Consider the following 23,310-nt stretch of genomic DNA (forward strand, 5'->3'; position numbering starts at 1 on the left):
AAATTGGGGAGCCCATGGAGGACAAGCAAGGAATTTTTGTTAGTTTATGAGCCTTATGCACTGTCTTCTAGATGCTTGTGTTTATTTTACAAATCTCCTGTGGCATAGTTATGAGACTGAGCTCATGTATGTATTCTAATTTGTATGTGTGAGACCCTTTTATTGGATTTGCTTGGTTGCAATTCTTATTATGTTATTGGCTTTGGTGGGTGCTTGCAAAGGAGAACAGGGCCCACTGGACCTCCCGTGTGAGAGTACAGTAAGTGTTTGTTGGTCTCACTCTCTCGCTCTCTCTCTCTTTTCAGTCTATATTACCAACTATTAGACATGAGCTGCGCATATTGGTTTTTCCTGTGAAGCAGCTGTTTCTCTCAAAGCTTTCTGCCTCTCCAGACTAGTTTTTTAAGAGCAAGGAGAAGAAGAGGAGGTGGTGGTAGTGGAGGAGGGTGGTTCATGGTGGATAAACACACCAGGGGGTGGGAGTAGCGAGAGGTCAGGAGATAGATTGTGAGAAAAGCCAAGGATTTCATATCTGCTGGGACTGAACGATAGCTGTATTTTCAAGGTTAGCTTTGGGTATTTATTGCATGCCCGTTTCCAAGTTGCTGCTCTGTGATATTTTAGTCAATAAGGGCTGGTTTGTCTTTGAGCTGAAACAACAGGAAATGCTTTAAGCACTGAGCGCATTAAAATTTCACAATGTCAGTTCTTATTTTCGATTAATATTACTTGCTCTTATAATATCATGTTTTTTGTGCGGTCACTGTGATGAGTGCCAGGAAACAGACAGAACCACAATACTGCTAAGCATCTGCCTCTTGCCCTTTTCATTTCAGTACGTACACATCACAGACAGGCTGAGGCTGATCTATAGTAACAGTTTAGCATTTTGGGAACCCAAATGAACCAATAATCAGTAGAAGGTTAAAAGACAGTCGCTACTATCTTACTATTGGAACTGTCCTACAAGTGACTCCTTTACGGTGGCCCTGAGAGGCCAAACGGACTGCAACTTAAGAAAACACCAGCAATAAGAAAAACGCTGCAAAAGCACACAAAACACAACGGAAATAGGAAAAACGACAACGGAAATAGGAAAAAGGAAAACAAAAATGGGAAATCGAAAACAGAAATACCCTGTGCGCCTTAGCATATGCTGCTTCCGGTGGGGAAACTCCTGTATAGTGCTTCGTTTCCGGTGTGATATTCGCTCCTTGTTTACGGTCAGGTTTTCCAAAACAAGTCAACCAAATAGATGAATCAAGCGGTGATTTACATTTCTAAAGATGTCTTGCGCATTTACCGAATATATCTGTAGATGATGTTCATTGACTTGAGCAAAAGAGAGAAATGATTCAAATTCCGCAAAGTAGCCAACTTTATTTTTTACAATTATTATCGATGTTTTAAGGCTGTAAAAGCCCTTAATACACACTTTATACACTTTTCTCAGAGAGGCATGAACATTTTCACACTTTTCTCTCTTGTTTAAACACTCTTAAAGTTCAAACCTTTGTAGAAAAATAAGTCCAGTACTATAGAATGAAACCAAAGATCAAACCCTGTTTTCAGATCCAGAACATCAATGAATCAGAAGTCCAACTTTTTGTGCGATGGTTATCTTCTTCAGAGTCACACTGCTAGCGATCGACGTAGTGATTCTGTACAGTACAGGAGAGACAGCACAGAGGAGATCGACAATGGTCTACAGCCGATCACGACTCAGAACACAATGTGCTCTAAAAAAAAAAAAGCATGCAAAATTGCCCTAAAAAATCCACGAAACAGTGCAGCCGCGAAAGGTGAACTGCGTTATAGCGAAGGACCACTGTAATTTTGAAGGTAAGTCACAACATACCCTTCATAAATACTAATGTATAGAAACCTTTACCAGCAATCATTCATTTATTTATTTTTTGTGGCTTCTTTTCACGGTTTGTTGACATGCTGTGTAGGTGTGTACTTGACTAGCTGATATTGACATAATGGGGGAAACCTTTGACTATTGTTCACCTGTAGTTTGAATGCTGAACATTCCCCTTTAAAATCATAAGAACTGACACTATACAGAGATGTGCTTCTGAATGTGAACGATGTGTCTTCTGATTTTGGAATGCAGTTCTGCTTGTGTTGAGTGATGTAAACAACCAATTGATCTACACTCTTCAAAAGTCAAAATTGATCATTTAATTTTTTTTATGACACAGCAATGGTGAGTGTTCGCACCCTCCGCTCTTTGTAACTTAACGCAATCGTACCGTTTTCGTGTTTTGGACATGATTTTGGAGTCCATCGCAGTAGCGACTGACCGCAAAATAAGGCTACCAGAAATGTACAACCCTACACCCGGTCTTAAAACAGGAAGTTAGCATTTTCTTGTGCACAGGGTCTATTGGAAAAAACAGATTTCCAAAAGCACAAGTGAAGTGTTTCTAGGGAGGCAATAACCCGACAGACCAGTTGCAGGAAAACAAAACATGGTAGGTGTGTTTTATCATAATTCATATAATTCTGATGACGGATTTTTAGGCTAATAGTTAGGCTAACACACTTACCTCTCATCTTTTCTTTCCTCACAAAACCGATAGATCCTCCACTTCTTTCAAGTGTCTCCCAGTGCAATTCTTAGCATATTTTGGTTCCTGCAACTGGTCCGTCAGGTTATTGTCTCCCCAGAAACACTTACCTTGTGCTTTTGGAAATCTGTTTTTTCCTATAGAGATTGACAGACCACATGACTTTGGCGCATTGCATGCTCGTGGCAAAGCAATCCAAGTACCGCATCAAATGCAAGCATTTGCAGCACCGCAAAACGTTCATTCTCCGGTTCCAATACCTTCTTGCTTTTTCTTTGTCCCCCAAAAAAGTTATGTACAAAACGCAGGAGAAAAATGCCGGTCCGTACAAAGACAGACTTGATGAAAAGTCAAAGAAAAGATACGAGGAAAAAATCAAAGGAGTGAAAGGTTTAGACCCGTACGAGCACACAGAGTGGACAAAAGACTTTAGCGTGCTGCCCAACTTTCACCACGCTCATATTTATACGGTTCTTGGAGTGAGTGCATACACTCATGAAGTTTAGTAACTTCAGGTCACTGCAACAAGCCCAGGTACAGTTTACCGACGGATGGGTACAGGACCTTGAAATGCACCGTGTAGAACGAAAGACCATCGTATGTATCATAAGTTTACCAGTCTCACAAATCGTCTTTTATAAATACACATTCGTTAACCGTTTATTAATAGGAACTTTAAGCTCAACGGTAATTAATTAGTAGTGGAAATAATTTCTGGTGCGCGTTACAGAAATGTAGCAGTGACAATAATATTCTATGCTGTAATCGTACTGTGCAGTTAGTGATACAAAACTGTTTTATCCTGTGAATAAAAGTATATGTTTTTGTCAATATACCATGGCAATAACAGAAGCGAAACGCAATATTCTGTCAGGACAATTCACTATTTATGCACAATAAACAAAGGAGCATAGCAAGACAATTTCTGTTCAGCGCCAGGCTTGCTTGTAACTTATATCACCAATTATGTTATGAAAAATGACGTATTAACTACTACAAAACACTGACCTTTGTGGAAATGCTTGGATCAGACTAACATGTGAGCTGGAGTGTTCTGGGACGTTATATTTGGTCTTTGAATGGCTGCAATCCAGGCCATCCGTTGCCTCTTTGTTACTTTGGAAACATTTTCTCTTCAACGACGTAATCCGATACCAACCGATCTCTTTACCCATCGGCTTCCCGTGGCTGTCATGCGACCGGCTATTGCAGTTAATAATACAACAGCTTCTTGCCATTTTTTGTGTTTCTTTTTATCGCTGTGTAATGTAATTTCAATTGAAAGCCTGCGTGCGCTAGTACCTCTTGCCACGAGTTCCCAGAATCCTTTGCGGTTTTACCCCTGAATGACGTCACATTTTCAATCTCTATTTCAGTTTTATTTTTTCCTATTTCCGTTATCATTTTTAATATTTCTGTTTTCCTATTTCCGTTGTCATTTTTAATATTTCCGTTGTGTTTTGTGTGCTTTTGCTGCGTTTTTCTTACTGCTGGTGTTTTCTTAAGTTGCAGTCCGTTTGGCCTCTCAGGGCTACCATTCCTTTTTTTTCCGTTTCAGTTTTTGTACCGATAAACTCTTAAGCTAAATGGCTACTAGATAGCTTTGTAGGATATACAATGATTTCTTTTCTCCATTTAAGTCTTAACCAAAACAGCAGTTAAGCATTACAATGTTAACTTAATATAAAAACAAAACATTAGATATTAGGTCAACTCCTCTGACGAGTAAGGAACTTAACTAAATATCTTTCTAGTAGTAGGTTATTGCAATAGACTATGAGGGTAAAGTGTTATAACAAGATATAAGATTTATGAAAATACACATCAACCAGGTGATAAAAATGCCAAAGTGCTCTGCTTTGCTTTCTTTAAAATACTAAAAAGGACATTCAAATGCATTTTTTCTCCAATATAGCACAAGGTGAAATCTTTAACCATTTTAAACCATCAGTGTCTTAAGGTAATATTACTATTGACTTTGGGACATAAAAGTTATGTTTTATTATTGCAGTATGCAATAACTCTTACTGCTACAGGATAGCAAATAGTAAATTGAGGAGAAAATTGAGACCATCACCACAGAAGGTGTATATGGCTGTCGTATACAATGATAGTGTGATAAGGTTACTGTCTGTGGCATATCTCAGGCCTGTCCTGATTTGATCGTATTTCTTTGGTCTAGTTGGACTCTATAGAGAGGATTATTGGAGCCCTGCTACAGTAGGCCTTTCAAGCTGTGGTTCAGGCTCCAGAGGACTAACAACAAGTCAGACGCTGTCAGATCCCAACTAGTGAGGCCAAGGGCTGATGCTTTGAAGTGGGCTATGCGATTCTCATCTGGAGGGATCAGATTGAGGCAGAAAAAAAGACGAGGAGAGGTGCAAAGCTTGAGCTAAACAGGCAAGTTGGGTAGGCCTCAGAGGCTGGTGAGGTGGTTTTCACTGAATCAGACCTACATGGATGCTACATACCATCAAAAACATACAAAATTCCTGTTCATTATGCAGCTTGTGGAATAAACAAGTGTGATTTGTTTTTAAAACGGAGTGCAGAGCCTTAAAATAGATGCAAGGCATGTACAAAGAGAATGGAAAATCAGATTACACTAAAAGTTTTTAAAGTTGGCGGGAGGACACAAAAGAAATCATAATAGTTCTGGTTCTGCAATCAAAGCATGCTGAGAAAAATATATGGTAAGAAAGAAGGTTTAATTTGTGCTGATTGTTCCTTGCATAATTCTTCAAATCCTCTTAAAATCAGTATGATTTTATTTTTTTATTATTATTATTCTCCATGTAGCTTGGTCATGCAAATGCTGCTGACTTGGGAAGATTTAAGGCTAGACAGTGTTGTCTAGCCTTAAATCTTTAAATCTCTGAGCAACATCACTCCCAAAAAGTAGGTTGTCAGGATATACTTCTAGATAAGCAGAAATTATAGTAATTGTCTGGAGCCAGTAGATGACGAGAGAAGACAGTAATGTAAGAAAACAGGAGGATTTGACGACTGTCGAGAAACTGGAGAGAAGAAAACAGTCTTAGTATGCATAGTTTAGGTTTGGAGATCACAGTACATGCACTGGTGTGTGCTTTCATGGTTTTTACTTGGGCATGCATAATTTCCTATTACAATGTAACAGGCAGATACTTTTTCCAAACTCAACATAAACAGTCAGTTTTACAATCACAGCTTTTAGATTATCTGTGTGCTTACCCAGCACAATAGCATAACATGGAAAAACTAACCAGTTTCTCCTTGTTCACACACACACACACACACACACACACAAATGGGTGCACACTTACAAAGACATTCCTTCCTAACCTTCGTATGCTCCCTCTGATTTTAATCCTTATCTCTTCTTGTCTTATTTCTTATGCTAACTGCAATGCTATCACTGAAACTGAATCTTTAACAAAGGGGTTTATGGATGCAGTCCAGGCTTTCGATTTCTGTGAAAACATTTGGACCTCACACAATAGTAAAAGCAGATGTGCAACCCACCATTGGAATTAAGCGATAATATCAGTCAATCAGTCAACATGCACGCACGCAGTGTGCACAGAATTATGACGGTCTCCCTTTCTTCCTGTCTGAGGTAACCCCAACCATGTTTTTCGCGTCCCACAGGGAGTGCCTTTTATCATGCGACATGGTGGTGTCGGCATTATTGGGGGGAGTTGTGGAGCGGGGGTGAGGTGGGGTCGGGTTGTCAGACAGCTGTTTCCCATCAGCACTCAGTCAGGCGGTCGCAACCCTCCTCAGAGGATCAGAGGGGGCAACGCAGCGAAGTGAGTCTCAGAGATATGCGTGGGCCAAAATACTTCCAATTAGAAGGTCATCCCAATTTGTTCTCTCATATCCACGGTGCTTATCAGGCGTTTCGGGCCCACTTGGTGTTATGCACAAAAATACGAAACCAGAGGTGAACGGGTTGTTGCTGCCATATGGGAGTGATTATGCGTTTTCCTCATTGTTTCCTGTCTTTTCACCCCAGCTCTACTGAGTCTTGCTGCTCTGCTTGGTCTGCGTTGGCTCGGCTCCCTCGGCTTGTTTCAGGTTCTAAGCCCCTCCTGTAATTTAAGTCCGGGAATGCTTAACAACAGTCACCCATGCACAGGCGTCTACATTAGCACGTGTTGTTCACCTCATCTGTGGTAAAACTGTGCTCACCGATATGGAATTAAAGTTGTTTTTCATCAAAAGAACTTTCTTTTTTGTTTCTCTCCTACATATCCTAATTTCACTTTTATTCTTGCTGTAATTTTGCAAATGATAGCCCATTCAATATGATGCAGGAATCTAATAAAAACAAAAACTGCTGCAAACACCACAATATAATGTCTATGGTGGAGACAGGAAAAAGCTCTCTCTGACCACCAGAATTCACGCTGGAGTAGATGTGAGTTTGCTTTGTCTCTGATACAGCTGGTGGCTGGAAGATCTTTTTCTGCACACAACCTAGTCGTTGTGGAAAGATGATAAATTGCTGTGGTAGCTTTCCGCCTCCTGCTAGTGTAGGCTGCTGGATCCCACCTTTACTGCAGAGCTTTATATCTTCTCATCTTACTGTCAGCCATTAAGAACAAACTTTCTCAGCAGCTAGTCTCAACAGACCCTGCTTGAGCGAAGGAGTAGTCCCGTGAGGGATCCTGACAGCCTGATAAATGAATACAATTTAGATGAGTGGATAATACTAATACTATACTATATTAATACTAATATTATCAGATATTATTTATTATTATCAGATTACTAACAGTGTAGCTCTGTAAATTTATTTTGTGTAGGTGTTTGTGTGTCACTGTCAGAAAGTGGGATTGACAGAGCTAGTAAACAATCAACTGAAACTTGTACGGTTGTGTTTTTGACATGGGAAGTCAAGTACAAAATATCCCGCTGGTCAAGCTGTTAAAGACTTGGGATCGCAGCCCAGTTCTACGAACAAAAAAAAGGTGTTAATATTGTTACCAAGAGCAAAAAAGCAGCTAAAGTCCAAACTATAAAATTTGCACCTTAAAAATAATAGCTGTTAATGCCACATCACAAAAGTCATTGAAATAGACTTTTTGACATACTAAACACAGCCCCACAAGACACCAATGATACGAGGAAGTATTCACCTTCTTAACATCATTAAAGTCCTCTCTGTTTTCTGTTCTGCTTGTCTGTTTTTTTCCAGTCTTACGTGACGAATTTAGGCAGAATCCTGTTGATGTTATGGTCGCAGTGGGTGAGCCTGCGGTCCTGGAGTGCCAGCCACCCCGTGGACACCCCGAGCCCACAATCTCCTGGAGGAAAGATGGCTCCAACTTAGATGACAGAGATGAACGCATAACAGTAAAAGCAGCTCTTTTGATTTCACACATTTCAACTAATGATAATTTATTCAGTTGTTGTTATATCATTATATTCATGGGAAAGTGCAAGTCATTACATTGGAGATGCTAGAACGTTGAAGTTATGTGAAGAACAAACTTTGACATGAAAATTGGTGGGGTTCAAAAAGCCTTTCAGTGTGAAATTCTGATGCTTAGTTGCCTTTTTTGTAACATTAACATACAAATTAAAGCTCTGCAGGAATTTGGAAAAGCAACCCTGTGAAGTTGCAAGATAATTTTCTTGTGGTCACTGAAACCTTTTCTGGTTCTCATTACCAAAATGCTAGTAGGGATTTTGGAGAGATGATTTATTTGGCTCATACAAAACCTTACCCACAGAGCAGCACATCAGAAAAAAACCAAAAGTGTACATTATACTGTACAGGAAGGAACAGCATCGTGTGCTAATGTTAGCTACTGTATAGATGTATGGTCTTAGTCTAATGTATTAGGTCATGTGGCACGCGGCAGACAGCAGTGATTTTCCTTTTCATGCTTTTGTATATCCTGAATTTATTTTGCATTTAATGGCTTCCTGCTCCTTTAACTTTGGAACAGAAACTGGTTTCAACAACTCAGATAGCTGTGTGCGTGCATGTGCGTGTGTGTCTGTGTGAGAGAGCTGATTTGTTTATTTGAGTCTTCGCTTCCATGCTCCCAGGAACACGCAGGAGATTCAAAGCTCATGTTAGTGTGGAGTGACAGGTAGAGCATCTCTGGGGAATTGTGATGGACAGAGCAGCTATCTCTGATTTAAGAAGAGGAAAGGATCAGAGCCAAGGGGAAGGCTCCTCTGAGGGAAATACAAAGGCTGCTTTTCCCTTTGTACTTGCTACGTGCCTGGCTTCGTCCTCCCTGATCATCTTTTCTATATGGAAATGTGTCTTTGCCATGAGTGTTCTCTCAAAGACATTACTTACTGTACAAAGACCAAAGGAGTCTACCACAAGTGATTCATGGCTACTTTTCCTTTTGAGTGTTTCCCTTGTGGCCTTTAGCTGTCAGTTATTAATAGTGATATGCAGATCAAGTTGTGAGTTAACAGTTGGATTGAATTTTATGGATTTTAATTAAAAAGCTGAGTGTCTTCATTGCAGGAAAATACGTACACATCACACTAAGGCAGCTAATGTGTTTTCCCTCAGGGTATCTAAGACTATGTAAAAAGGAAATAGAAGACACCGAGGCACAAGAGGAAGAAAAGCTGAGGTTTCAGTGTCCGAGATGGAGGACTGACAAACCACATTTTCATTTCTTTGCAGTGGAATTTTTGCTAAAAATGAGGAGCGGTCAGTGGAGGAAATAAAAAAGCTCTCAGTCTACTCTTTAATCAGCTGCTAAAGTTACAAGTGCAGTAAACAGAAAAAAAAGTTGCAGAGCATAAGTATAACATTAGCCAGTGGCAATGGTTAGATCATCTTTGCAATCCTCGAGAAAGACTTGCAGCAAGGGGTAACTCGCAAAACCCTTTCTCCAGGATTTAAATAGGTAATCGCAATGAGCCAAAGTCAGTAAACTCTTTGAAATGTAGAAAAGAAATGAGACCAAATAAGAAATCTTTGAACTGACATTGCACTTGTTCGAAAAAGAGCCTGTGGTATATCTGTCTGTGTCATCCAGTCCCTCTGCAACCCTGAATTGGATAAGCAGTTAAGAAAATGAGTGGATGGATGGGTTATTCATGAATCATTCACAGCAGTTTAAACACCCGCATTGCATTATGTTTTTAGTGAAATACAGAGCGTTTTATTTTAGTGGCTATAATGTAACTCCAAACATCCAACCCTAATCCAGTGAATACTGACAGGAACGGCTGAATCTGCAATACTAGTTCCCGAATTCCCCCACGTGCCCCCTGTGATTACCAGTGGTTGGCAATGTGCATCTCAAGTACACACAACCACAAGTCACCCCGCAATTTATTAAGTCTTCCTCTTAAAACCGCATGATTTACAACAGATTTGAAATGGTATCCACTCTTAGGCCACTCTTGGTCTTTTTATTTTTTAATTTTTTTGTTTATTTGGTGGACAGTGTCAGCCGTTTGTGGTGGAAGGTTAGCCTGGAGGAGGCTGACTAATAAATGAAAGGCTGCTGGTTTTATCCCTGCAGCAGCGATTTAATGATGTATTCCATTTGTAAGCTGGAGAGTTGAGAGTTCCTACGGAGCCAGGTGCTGTCTGTCATGTTGCTGAATTACTCAATGGACGCAGCTCTGTAGGCAGCCTTGACCTCTGAACTCTGTTAAGAAATGGCAGCGCTGTAGCGTGTGTCGTGTCCCTAGCAAGAATGCATGAATAGTTTGATTCCATGGCCCAGTGTGAGCAGGGAAGAAGCAATCTAAGAGCATAATAACTGGGCTGAGAGTTTAATTGAAGTTGATGCCTGGTTTCACATGTCTGGTTGCAGAGAATGGCTTTGTGTTTGTTTGGAGGTCAGCATGTTTCCCTTCTCCAGTTTCTCATCTACTCACTACTGCTCTGCTGTCACCTCTAACACCAAGCTGCTGCATACTATCAGTAGAGGATCTCACATTCAAAGTACCTCAAAGACATGGTGTGTGGAGGCGTGTGGTGGACAGAAAAGGCTGAAAGCAGTGGGCCACCCCAGTAGCTCACCTGGTAGATCGCGGATTTCTCACTGAGCCTGAGTCCTTTTGTGCAGAGCCTTGTGTTTGAATGTAGGGTGGGCTCTTTGCTGCATGTCATTCCTTCTTTCCTTCATCTACCAAATAAAGAAGAAATGCCAAAAAAAATAAACCTGAATGTGTGGGTGTTGTTGCTGTGTGTGTGTGTGTGTGTGTGTGTGTGTGTGTGTTGTGTGTTTGCCGATATGCTTAGAGTAAAGTTTGGGAAAGGCAAAGTAGGCTGACAGAACATCTAAGGAGCGTCTCTACAAAGAGGCAGTCCCTTTGTTCCCAAGGTTCTCATGTAGTACTAGATATGAATTATGTAATTTCATAATGGGTGACCTTCTGTGAAGATTGAAAGGCAGTGGAAATTCTATTCCTAAGCAATAGAGAGCCAGATCGATGCGCACAGGTTTACACAACACCATGCACTTCTTTTAAACGAAGGACAGTCAAAGATGTGACCATGCAAAAGACGGCATCATACTTTCAAGTAAACATGTCAAAAAGAAGACTTGAGCTGAGGCATATTTTATCACAGAATACACAAATAGCAGCCAGATTATTACACGCTTTATGGATGTGATACTCTGTTAGTAATTCACAAACACGGTACACATACAGATGGCTAGATCCTCCACAAATACAGCTGTGCAAATATTGATATTTTTTTTCTGTTGTCTTTTAGATTCGGAGTGGCAAACTAATGATCACCAACACTAGGAAGAGTGATGCAGGGAAATACATCTGCGTTGGAACCAACATGGTGGGAGAGAGGGAGAGTGAGATTGCCGAACTCACGGTGCTTGGTAAAATATACAGCTTTTTGATTGCATTTCACAATGTTGCAGTACTTCACTTAGTCTAAGTACTTCCAGTTCTCAGTGCCTTGCCAGTCCACTGTATAATGCTTTTTTCACTGGGGTATAATAACCCATTAATTATTTTGATTATACAGCTCTACCACCCAGTCTACCAGCTTTAGCAAATTTCCCCGCTGAACATGCACTGAACATCTAACAGTGCTACATCTAATGTTATAACCTTTCAGTATAAGAGCTCCCTATGGTACTGTGCTTCTTCTAGTGCCGCCTCCTGCTTCTAGCCTCTATTCTCAATCCCCCACTTATTTTCCCAACACTTTCCATCAGAATAGAGCTCTTATCTGTATCACATCGTTAGATGACTTTGGTTCAGATTGCAAATATACAAGGTAGTGGCTCAAAGAGCCTGTCAAATAAATGTGGAAAATCCCACTGAATGCAGAAGCATATTAACATATGCTGTTTTCCAGGCTGTACAAAATAAATGGCTTATGGAGATAAATATATGATTATCTATAGAATTTCTTTATGTTTCACAGTCATGTCAAACCTGATTTTATTGTATTTATTTCATCCCAGCAAATAATAATTTATACTTATTTGGGTGAAAAGTTGAACCACTGAAAAATAACATACTGATTCTAAAAGTTTGTTCAAAACTCAAATGTACCTCAAATGATTTGAAAAAGTCATTAATATGAAGGACTTTTTCAGCTTGTTCAGAGGGGTTAAAATCAGATGACTTTGGAAGAAAGTTCATGACAGACAGCATTTCATGGTCTTCTACTACAATAGGCCTTGAGAAGCCATAACATGCATTAGATCCCATTATTCTGCTGTAATGTGAATCGCACTGCACAAGCATTTGATCTTTTCCCCAAAAGTGTTTTGTAGAACCAGAACATTTTACAGAACTTTTGCTGGTTGTAGTCCTGATTTCTGTATCTCAGACAAGTTGCTTTCCAATTTTTAACTTTTGCAAAACTTGATGTATTGATGTTCTGTTGGTGTGCATAGTCCTCAGTCCAGCCATGATATGATGCAGAGGAGAATAGAATAACAATCTGACTTCTGACGCTTTAGCTGTTCGAACACGCTGTTTCCCACACAGAGTACTCAGTAATAAACTCTCAACCATATTATAATAGGTGAACAATTGCAGCAAGTTGATTTACTTGGGTGAGCCTTTGATGAGTAGATTAAATCAGTCTGAGTGCCGTCTGATCCCTGCTTCAAAGGATTTGATATGATACAAGACTTCTTTCCATTTTTGTCAGCTTTTCAATACAGTCTCATACCTTCTGAGCCCACAAACACGATGAATTGGATCCTGTAATGATGTTTGTCCCTCTTACTACTGTGCTGCCCTATAGAGCGTCCGACCTTTGTGAAGCGGCCCAGCAGTGTAGTTGTGCTGGCAGAGGAGAGCGTGGAGTTCAGCTGTGTTGTCCAAGGAGACCCTGTTCCCACTGTCCGCTGGAGGAGAGATGATTCTGACCTGCCTAAGGGCAGGTAACGCACAAAAACCCTCTACATTCAGTAACTGACCATGCAAACATGGTGTTTCCACTTGTTCTTTCATCTCTTGGGCATGTGTGTGTGTGCATGTCTGTCCTGCCAGCAGATTTGAAATCCTAGAGGACCATACCTTGATTGTTCGCCAAGTGACCTCTGCAGACGAAGGCTCTTATACATGTGTGGTGGAGAACATGGTTGGGAAGTCTGAAGCGTCTGCCACGCTCACTGTACATGGTCAGTACAACCCAGCCTTCACACTTAATGCTCTACAATCAAAGCACCTTCTTCTCATGTATATGCAGTCCACATTTTTTTTTTCAAGGCCTCAGGTTTCATTTTAATGGATGAGAAGTGTTTGCCTAAGAGTTGTTCCTAACAGGAGACCTAATCCTGTGTCATAGTGTCACAAATTTACCAAGAAATGACTTTTACACAGCCGGGCGTTCAGCATGACCACGCTTTCATCATTGTGCCTTCTTGTACCGAATAATTGTTTCTAGGGTGCGTTTGTCTTAAGGCCTGCGGGTCATATAACAACAGCTAAGAAGGCATAATAAAAGTTTGTTTGTGCAAACTAAAATGAGCATCAGAAGGAAATGTTTGTGACTACAGGAGCTAAACTAATTTGGTCTAAGCTGTAATGCCACAATGACACCCTTAAGTTCTTAAATCAATGACAGGAAATAGGCAGTGAGATATCTCTCATGGTTGCACATGCAAACCAGTACGCATACATACACACATACAGAGAAGCAGTTGGTGACACATACTGCAAAGACAGTAGGACTTAATTAAAGATGAGCTGGTTACATGCTGGGGACTGACATGGTTCCAATTACATTGTCTTCCTCCTCCTCCAAAAACCTGAGAAAATGAGCATCGGGGGGGCATAGCTAAATTTGGCAAACAATGGAAAAGACCGGGAATACAGCATTTGATGTTGTATTACTAGATTAAACAGATAGTTATTTTAGTGAATGCATGTTTCATATTAAAAAAGAAGAAAAGAAAAAAAAGCCCAACCTCTGTATGGCTCAAATCATAGTCACAACCCTAACCACAGAATCATTTTTACTGACCTAGAACATTTGGTTGATATTAAACAATTTCCAGTATAAACAGTTGTAGTAAGCCATAGAGCTTAGTCATAATAATTTTGTACAAGTTCCAAGTATGACATTGTTCTGAAATTACTAAATTAATATGTATTTATTCTGCCTGTATTACCTCTCTACTTTTCTCTCTCTCTCTCTCTACTCTAGAGATGTGGATAGATATGGCTATTTATACAGAGGGTGCTTAAGCCAGGCTTTACCACAGTCTCCACAGCAGTGTAGCTCCAAAAGCAGCTGGTTAGCAAGCAAATCATTGCACTATAAATCTAGCTTTGACATCTTAAGATTTCCAGTTTTTCCCATCTACAAATGCATGTTTGTTAGTGTGGAAATTTTACAGTAGCTCCTACTTTCCCCCTCTATCCAGACACAATGCTTCATCCGCATCTCACCCTTTATGAGTTTTATGTCCTCATTAACCAATTGTACGTCTGTTAAACTATGCCTCTAGGCTGGCTGGCTCTGACTCAAACTGGCAATTACATGTGTTTTTCACACGTCACAGCCAATGAGTCTGCTGCACATAACTGGGGATAGACAGCCTGCTTTACTCTTTAACATCTGTGCTTTTCTTCCATTTCTTTAACGAGACATTGTGGGGGGGTAACCTGTGCCACTTGAGATCCCTTTGAGAACACTAATCATATTTTTTTTAAAAAAAGGTCAATACATCATACATCACACTTCATAAAAATAGAAGAGAAATAATAGTTTTGAAATGCTACTAACCACAATGATGAAGAATAACTGGAAGGATTATTGAATTTGCCTAGTGTGCACAGTGCAGGGTACCGAAGGGGCCAATGAGTTCCTAAGTAAGATCTTTTCATTTAACGTGACCAACAATGAAATCAGTAAAAGAAATTAAACAACTAGCTTTCACACACGCACTACAGTCTTTACGCATATTAGCGCAAATGTCAGAAACAGTCCAATCAGACATTAAATAGACCTCAACCTACCATGTGTCCATGTGATGTCCGCTATTGCATTATTTTGCAGTGTGAAAATAGCTTGTATTACAGTCTGATGAAATCACAGCAAGCAAGGCTGTTCTTCTGTCTGCACGTTCTACCCACACAGCACCATCACATAAAGCAGACAGAGCATTTCCTAAAGTAAGCAGGTCGTCTCTTAAGGAGCACCAACAGGGAGAAAGTGTAGCTTTGGACACCTGATGTGAACTACAGAGAAACTAAATGATTTCAAGCTCATGAACAGCCAAAGAAATACACAAACCAGCCATGGAGAGACAGAGCGAGAAAGGGAAAGAGATAGAGAACAACCACAAGGTGAAGCAGAATAATAACAAAGCACCTCTTTGACAGGAAGTCTTGCACATGTGATCAGGTGCCTACAGTTTCATAACCCTTCAATGAACTGCAGAAAAAAAATCTTTTAAAACTGTCCCTGCATCATTGCAATTGTGTGTGCATTGTGTGTATTCACCCTGATTATTCATTGCGCTGCTTTTTTGTGTGTCTTTTTTCCTTGTAGTCAATACTGGTAAGTTGTCGTCCATCCCTCATCCACCATCAGACAGCAACAAGAACTCATGAGTCCCTGTCACTGTCCTATCTTCACTGTAATTCCATCCACCACTACAGTATGTAATTCATGTTATGTGTGGGTAAATGAATAAAATATGTAAAGCTTTTCTCACACACACACACACTAATGTTATAATGCTGAGAATGATAAAAATGTGTAATGCTGACAGGTAATTAGGACCTCTCTTCTTCTGCAGTGCCCCCGGCTTTTGCCATTCGTCCCAGGAACCAGGTGGTGGCAGTGGGCAGGACGGTCACCTTCCAATGTGAGGCTACTGGCAACCCGCAGCCTGCTATTTTCTGGCAGAGGGAGGGCAGTGAGGTGAGACTGACCCTTAGTCTGTCATCACACTACTAAATCACTGCACAGTGTAAATAAAGATAATGAATGGCTAACTGTGATCTTCATCTCCCCTCTAGAGTCTTCTCTTCTCCTACCAGCCACCGCAGCCCTTTAGCCGGCTGTCCGTCTCCCAGATGGGCAGTTTGACCATTACCAATGTTCAACGTAATGATGGCGGCTTTTATAGCTGCCAGGCTCTTAACATCGCTGGCAGCGTTATTACCAAAGCGCTGCTGGAGGTTACAGACTGTGAGTAAAAGGAGGTGGTGATGGAGGGCAGAGGAGGGGACTTTTGTGTAGCTCTTTTGCAGCTTCATTCTTTTGTCTTTTGGCTAAGTGGACTACTTTGTGGCAGGAGTCTTGTTTTGTTGAGCAGGTAAATTAAACTACAGTTTTGTTTTGGCTACAGACGGCAGTAATATGGGTGTGGTGGTTTGCCTTGGCTTCAGTCAGGAGAGGGATTTTATGAGATATTGTTCACATGTTGGGCTCAGAATAGTTGGTTTCTGCGGTGACTGTCTATAAAGAGTGTCTGTACTTACAGCGCTGTGCAAAAGTTTTGAGCCAGTCCTCAGTTCTTTATATTTACTTCCAAGGGGTCAGAATTTCTTGTAATTTTTTCAAAGTGGTTTTGAGGAGTAGTAGTTGTAGTAGCAGTAGTTTTTTTTTCTCTTTTTTTTATGTTGGTTGCTTTTCCACAGTAGTTTTATATTTTCAGATTAACACTTATTTGTTTATTTTTATTTATTTGTTGTTAACTCAAGCAACAGTATCTGTAAGTCAGGTCCTTTCACAAATGGGGGAAAAAAATCCAGGAAAGACCTGACACTGGACCTGAAAGATGCATCTAGCTCTTCAGCTGATCTGTCTACTTTTGGATGAAGCCTCACCAGAAATAATCTCAGTGGAATGGTGGCTGTCAACTAGCCGTTCTTAAGGAAAGGAAACGGGGAGAAGAGGCTGAGATATGACAAATTACACGAGAACCATGCTAAAAATCAGAGGCAACAGATGCAATGATGAATCCAAATTTGAAGGAGGTGCTCGGGAGAAGTACAACAGGAAGTGCTTACAGCCATCTGTAAAACATGGTGGAGGCTCTGTTGTGGTTTAAGTATCTTGTCAAAATGGATGTACTTATGCAGAATATGTGCCATCAGATTTTGATCCACCATGCAAAACCATCTGGACAGTGTCTGATTGGCAGCAGCTTCATTTTTCAGAAAGACAATGATACCACACTGCCAATGCAACAAAAGCATACCTGGATAGAAGAACTTGGGATTGTCTTGGCAATAAATAAAACAAAAGGAAGCTTTTTCTCATCCAAAAAAAAGAGCTCATAGATCCAAACAGTTATCGTAAGATATATTAAATTGTAAGGTAAAGACTCTACTTAAAGACATTACAAGAAAGCTTGCCTAAGAGAGTTCAGGCTGTGTTAAAGACTAAAGGTACTCATGCCAAATATTTTTGCTCATTAGAATTGTACAAACTCTGTTTGTTCCATGTATGTTTGCAAGTTTCAATAAATTGCTTCATGTGTTTCCGGTTTTCCCAGCAACATATAAAGAAATGTGTTTTGACTCAAGACTTTTGCACAATACTATATAAATCTTCTCTTAAAGAAACATTTCCTAACCTGCAATTGTGCAGTAAATAGTCTAAATAAAGATGGCTGCACTGATCATCATTAATCATTAGTTTGCCTTAACACAACACAGCACAGACTGATTTATTGTACTCTAGATCTAGAGTTCAGTATATGAGGTTTTTATAGAAATTGGTCTGAGGGACTCTCATCCAAACTATACATGATGAAATAACTATGCTGATTGCCTTAAAAAGCAATTTGAATGTGCTCGGAGGCCTACAAAAGTAATTGCAGACACAAGTAATTGTGCACCTGTGTGGTGATGAATAACTACTTGTACGTCTGTGTGAGTTCTATGTACGTAAATACATTAAAGAAAATAATTGCTTCAGTTTTGAACAGACTGGTAATGCATCTACACATTGAGTGGATCAGTGCAGCTCTGTCAGTTGTCGTGGACAGTATTCTGCCCATACCGATAATGTGTCCTGCGGCCACCTTAGTATGAAAGTGAGAGTCTATTCAGTAAAAAGGAGGTGGGCTGTTCATGGGTGTTTTTAGCATTTTTTCCAGCAGTCTGCACAGCTCTACACTCTCACTTGCACATTTTTTTTCTCTCCACTCTTCCCTCCCCTAAATTCTATCCATCCTACCACACGCCTCTCACCCCCATTTAGAGTAGTGCATTTGTATGGTAATAACTGGTTCACATTACCTCTGGCAGTTTTCAAGGCACACTTCCATCACCTTTTTTGGAGGGTTTTTTTTGTCTTTTTTTATCTAGAGCCCCTGCTCCCATCCAGGTTTTTTTTTTTCAAATGTAAGAGAGCGAGAGAGTCTGTTATCTAAGTTAGACTGTTATTAGTTGGGCTTTGCCGACATGATTGGATCCGGCTCTAGCAGTACCTACAACCCAATGAACGATTAGTTGCTCTCCGCTGGAGGGGAAAAGTTGATTTCTTTTTCCTCCACTGCCTGCGCAGCCGCCTAAGCTTATTGTTCTCCCTCTTTACCAATTTACCCCTCAATATCTTCTACATCTTATCTGTCTTTTATTTTTTTCCCAGGGCTTCATTTTCTCAACTATTCTCAGTTCTTATTTTTATTTTTCTCTCTTTCTTTATAACTTTAACATTTTATGAAAATGAATTCCTAATCTCAAACTCTGTAATATACCACTGGCAATGACACTGTTGTAGAGAGGAAAATGCAGAAAAGGGTTGGAGGGGGAAAAGTGTCAGCTAAGATCTCACTTGTCCCCCAGCCACTGCCCATATATACATATGCATGTATATATATATATATATATGTATGTATATATGTATATATATATATGTATATATACATGTATATATATATATATATGTATGTATATATATATATATATGTGTGTATATATATATGTATATATGTATATATATATGTATATGTGTGTATATATATATATATGTATATATGTATATATATACATATATACATATATATATATATATATGTATATATGTATACGTATATATATATATATATATATATATATATATATATATAATTTACTATCAAGACACTTACTATCAAGACACTGTTCACATATATTGATGTGTTATAAAAAACAGTGAAACTGAACATGCATTAAATATAGCAGTTTAATTCTTTAAACATTCTTTAAACGTTTTTTTCACCAAATTATTTGCATGCGTTTATTTATTCTCACAAGTTGCAAGCAAAATATTTGTATGTATTTATTTTGTTGTATTTTATTGCCATTCTTTTTTTTTAAAAAAAAACGTGTTACATCTGTTTTTTCAAAAGCTTTTACACCACATGCTGTTTTGACACTGACTTCACTGTGTATTTCCAATGAGACATATCTATAATTAATACATGTCATTTTGTGGTTTAGTCATTCACTTTTCCATTTTTCTTTCCTAGCTGGGTCAGACCACCCTCCTCCTGTCATTAGACAGGGTCCGGTCAATCAGACTGTTTCTGTAGACAGCACAGTAACCCTGGGTTGCCAAAGTGTTGGCACTCCAACGCCTGCCGTTCACTGGAAGAAAGATGGTGTGGTGGTGTCTCCTGTGGACTCCCGTATGTCACTAACAGAAACAGGATTGCTGAAGATTCACTATGCTAAGGTAGTAGATAGTAATACAGCACTTACTAAGAACTTGCACTGAGCCAAGGCCACCTGTCAATGTCTGCCTCCTCTGTATCTTCTATCCTTAGCTGGGAGATACAGGTTTCTACACCTGCGTTGCTTCTAATTCCAATGGAGAAGCTTCCCGGACAGCGTACTTGCAAGTTGAAGGTAGGCTATTCAGATATACAGAAACTTTTGCCAAAGTCCTGCTGAGTTAACTTTTGCATGATTTTGTTGCTGTCTCACTGGCAGAGTTTGGAGTTGTTGTCCAGTCTGGTCATCCCTCAGACCCTAGCCTGATTCCCAGTGCTCCATCTAAACCTGAGGTGACTGACATCAGCCGTACCTCTGTCACTCTATCATGGAAATCTGGCCTCAGTGGCACTGCACCACCCACCTCTTACCTGATTGAGGCATTCAGGTTAGAGATTTTTTCAGGGTCAAACGTGTTTTAACGAAGTCATTCTGTTTAACATGGATCAAGCTTGACAAAATATTCCCTGTGTTTGTGTGCTGTCATTTTTGGCCACTCTCTGCAGTTACACATTAGGCAGCAGATGGGTGACCCTGGCAGAGCATGTGAAGGCGCAGACCTTTGTCCTGAGAAACCTGAAGCCTGGAACTGTATACCTCTTTATGGTCAGAGCAGTGAATTCTTATGGCCTGAGTGACCCCAGTCCAATCTCTGACTCCATCAGAACACAGGGTCAGTCTGGATTTTCCATTAGTTTTTAAGCTTTTTAAATGCCAGCTTAGCCACAAACACACTGAAATTTTATGCTTCTGTCCTTCCTTTGGTACACACAGACAGCACTGCCACTATGCAGGGAGTGGATCATCGTCACATCCAGAGAGAACTGGCAGATGTTGTTATCCACCTGCGCACGCCAACTGTCCTTTCGTCTTCCGCTGTCAGAGTGCAGTGGACGGTAAGCGAAGCGACTGGCTTGAAGTTAATGTAACTACAGGAAAAAATATTTGCCTTGTTTGTTTTTTTTAAACATGTGGACAGATTTAACAAATGATATGAAAACCAAGGGGTCAGGATTTTAAAATAAAGATTATTGGTGCTGGCAAACCTTTTATTTTAGGGATTCTTGACTGAGAATCTAGACTGCCCAGTTTCCCAGCATTTATTAGTAGAGAATAAAGCACAGCACAGAGATGCAAATTTATTGGTCTGTTACATTGCCAATTTGTTCCAAGCACATAAGAATGTCTGATGCATTTTTCTGTGTGGATGCCTCCACAAAAATCTTTAAAAGCATCCCATTTCGTAATTCTGTGGTTCAAATGGAAAGTGCTGAGCCCTATGCTGGCTTAATTTTAACCAGAACCTTACTGAATGGAAACCATAAATGACTTCATGTTGAGATTTACAGTGAGAATTCACAGATGAGAAAATGATAAAATGCATCACCCTAAAGGAAAACTGAATTAACTGAGTTTTAACAGATCTGTTAAAACTGGTAGATGTTTAACTCACATGCGAATATTATTGTGAACCTTTGAATTCAAAGGAGCTTGCAAAGAAAAGCGTCTGGACTTCTTTAAGTTGCTTGAAGACGTTTCACCTCTTATCCGAGAAGCTTCTTCAGTTCTAAGGTCAAATGGTGGGGTCCTAGATTTAAACCTAGTGGGAGTATCCCCCCACAGAGGGACAAAAGGACCCCCTGATGATCCTCTAATCACCTGAGCCAAGGTGTGAAACTGGGTGTGGGTCCCAATCAGCCCGGGTTTCGGGTGAGCTCCTTTGCAAGTTCCTTTGACTACGATAACCTGGATGACTGACAACCTTCACAGACATATGAACCTTTGAATTGAATTTGTTTAGTTTCCGGTGTTCAAAAAGAGTCTCATTGTGATGTGGTCTGATATCTTAACAACATGTTTTTATCTCTGTTAGGTTGAGCAGCAGTCCCCGTACATCCAGGGTTACAAAGTTCTCTACAGGGCGTCTGCTGAGCATGGCCAACCAGACGGGCAGTGGATTGTCCAGGAGTTACGTGCCCCACTTGAGGACGGGGTGGTGATCAGTCAGCTGAAGAAGGGATCCATCTACGAGTTCAAAGTGCGTCCCTTCTTTGATGAGTTCCAGGGAACTGACAGTGAGGTGAAGGTGGTCAGGACACTGGAAGAAGGTGAAGTTTTTTCTAAGACTATCTATAAATACCAAAGAGATAGTGATTTTAAATATCATTGTACATGATCATCATACAATATCAGCGACTCTGTTAATGTCTCCATTATTAACTGTGTGCTTCTTTGTCTTAGCCCCAAGTAGAGCACCCCAGGGAGTGACAGTCACAAAGACTGAGGCCAATGGCACTGCCATTCTCGTTTCCTGGAAACCTCCTCCAAATGCAGAAGAGGCTGGAATCATTCAGGAATACAAGGTTATTAAAAAAAAAAAAGACAGCTATCACTCACTGAGTCTGTGTATTGCACCTAAAATGCAAATTGTATCTCTGTAAGACTGAAGGTGCTCAGTGTGTCCCTCGGGCAATCACTGCCCTCTCATCTTCATCTCACCTTCTTCTCGACAGATCTGGTGCCTGGGTAATGAGAGTCGCTACCATGTAAACCAGTCAGTGGATGGCTCCACCTTCTCCGTGCTCATTTCCAGTCTGGCACCGGGGATTCGCTACAGTGTGGTGGTTGCAGCAAGCAATGGTGCTGGACCTGGAGTACAGAGTGACGTTGCTTTCTTTCAGTTAGGTAAATGTTCTGCCAAAATGCAGTGTTAAAATTAGAAAGCCACAGGTCTGAGCACAGCAACAGAATGTTTTAGAGAAAACCTCCAAATGCAGTTGATCAGAGCCTCCTTTGTTTGTTCAGTGAAAAATCTGAATGGAGCATAATGCTGTTCTTAATCTATTCATGGTTAGATTCACATTTTTTATGTTTAAGCAATGCCTTTCTCTCTTTGGGCCCTTTAACATTTTTTTTTAACATACTAAAGGGTTCAGTTATACTTTCTGCAGTTTCTGTACATATGTATGTGTGGCAATATATGTTTGAACCTTCTCCTTTTGTTTTTACTGCTCAGACTCTGCAGGCCAGATGATGGATATCAGCGAGGAAAGAGACACATTGTCCCAGATCTCAGATGTGGTGAAGCAGCCCGCATTTATCGCTGGCATTGGCGCCACCTGCTGGTTGGTTCTCATGATTTTCAGCGTGTGGCTGTACCGTCACCGCAAGAAAAGAAGCGGCCTCAGCAGCACATACACTGGCATCCGCAAGGGTGTGTGCCTTTTCCCTATGTCCTTACTGTACAGTAGTAGATGTAAATATCAATTTCACATCTATATGGGCCAAATGTGCCTACATCTGAAGACTTTTAGGACTGTCGAAGGGATCAAGCCATGACATGTTACCACCACACTGATCATCAATTGTCATTTCAGTGATATTAAGGAATATTTTCTGTGGCTGATAAGCAGATCACATCAAACGGTCAGACGCAAAGACTTCAGAAACAAATTTGCATTTGCAGACATTCAAAGGCTGACCTTTAATTGCTTATTTGTAGAGTGCCATTTCCTCAACATAGCACAGTTCATGGAACCACTGGCCTGTCAAACTGCCATTGCCATGTGTCCTACAATATTGCTGATATTTCTTCCCTGTCTCCTGG

The 23,310-nt window shown here is 40.3% G+C and overlaps 1 protein-coding gene across 3 annotated transcripts in view; it reads left to right on the plus strand.

Annotated features, from left to right (window-relative positions):
- The window catches only part of LOC146509569 (roundabout homolog 1-like), a 98,097-nt gene that overhangs the window by 62,459 nt on the left and 12,328 nt on the right, over positions 1-23,310 (plus strand). For 2 of the 3 annotated variants that reach the window (XM_085173928.1, XM_085173929.1), the window contains 15 exons: positions 7,759-7,916; positions 11,275-11,395; positions 12,784-12,922; positions 13,032-13,162; positions 15,791-15,915; positions 16,014-16,185; positions 19,460-19,665; positions 19,757-19,838; positions 19,923-20,091; positions 20,210-20,376; positions 20,478-20,599; positions 21,577-21,811; positions 21,945-22,066; positions 22,217-22,388; positions 22,720-22,917. In XM_085173928.1, coding sequence (XP_085030054.1) covers positions 7,759-7,916; positions 11,275-11,395; positions 12,784-12,922; positions 13,032-13,162; positions 15,791-15,915; positions 16,014-16,185; positions 19,460-19,665; positions 19,757-19,838; positions 19,923-20,091; positions 20,210-20,376; positions 20,478-20,599; positions 21,577-21,811; positions 21,945-22,066; positions 22,217-22,388; positions 22,720-22,917 — 2,319 coding nt within the window. The remainder of the gene's footprint in view (positions 1-7,758; positions 7,917-11,274; positions 11,396-12,783; positions 12,923-13,031; positions 13,163-15,790; positions 15,916-16,013; positions 16,186-19,459; positions 19,666-19,756; positions 19,839-19,922; positions 20,092-20,209; positions 20,377-20,477; positions 20,600-21,576; positions 21,812-21,944; positions 22,067-22,216; positions 22,389-22,719; positions 22,918-23,310) is intronic. The other variant, XM_085173930.1, reaches the window with a different exon arrangement.

The sequence above is a fragment of the Neolamprologus multifasciatus genome, chromosome 10 (genome assembly GCF_963576455.1).
Source record: "Neolamprologus multifasciatus chromosome 10, fNeoMul1.2, whole genome shotgun sequence".
Lineage (NCBI taxonomy): Eukaryota > Metazoa > Chordata > Actinopteri > Cichliformes > Cichlidae > Neolamprologus > Neolamprologus multifasciatus.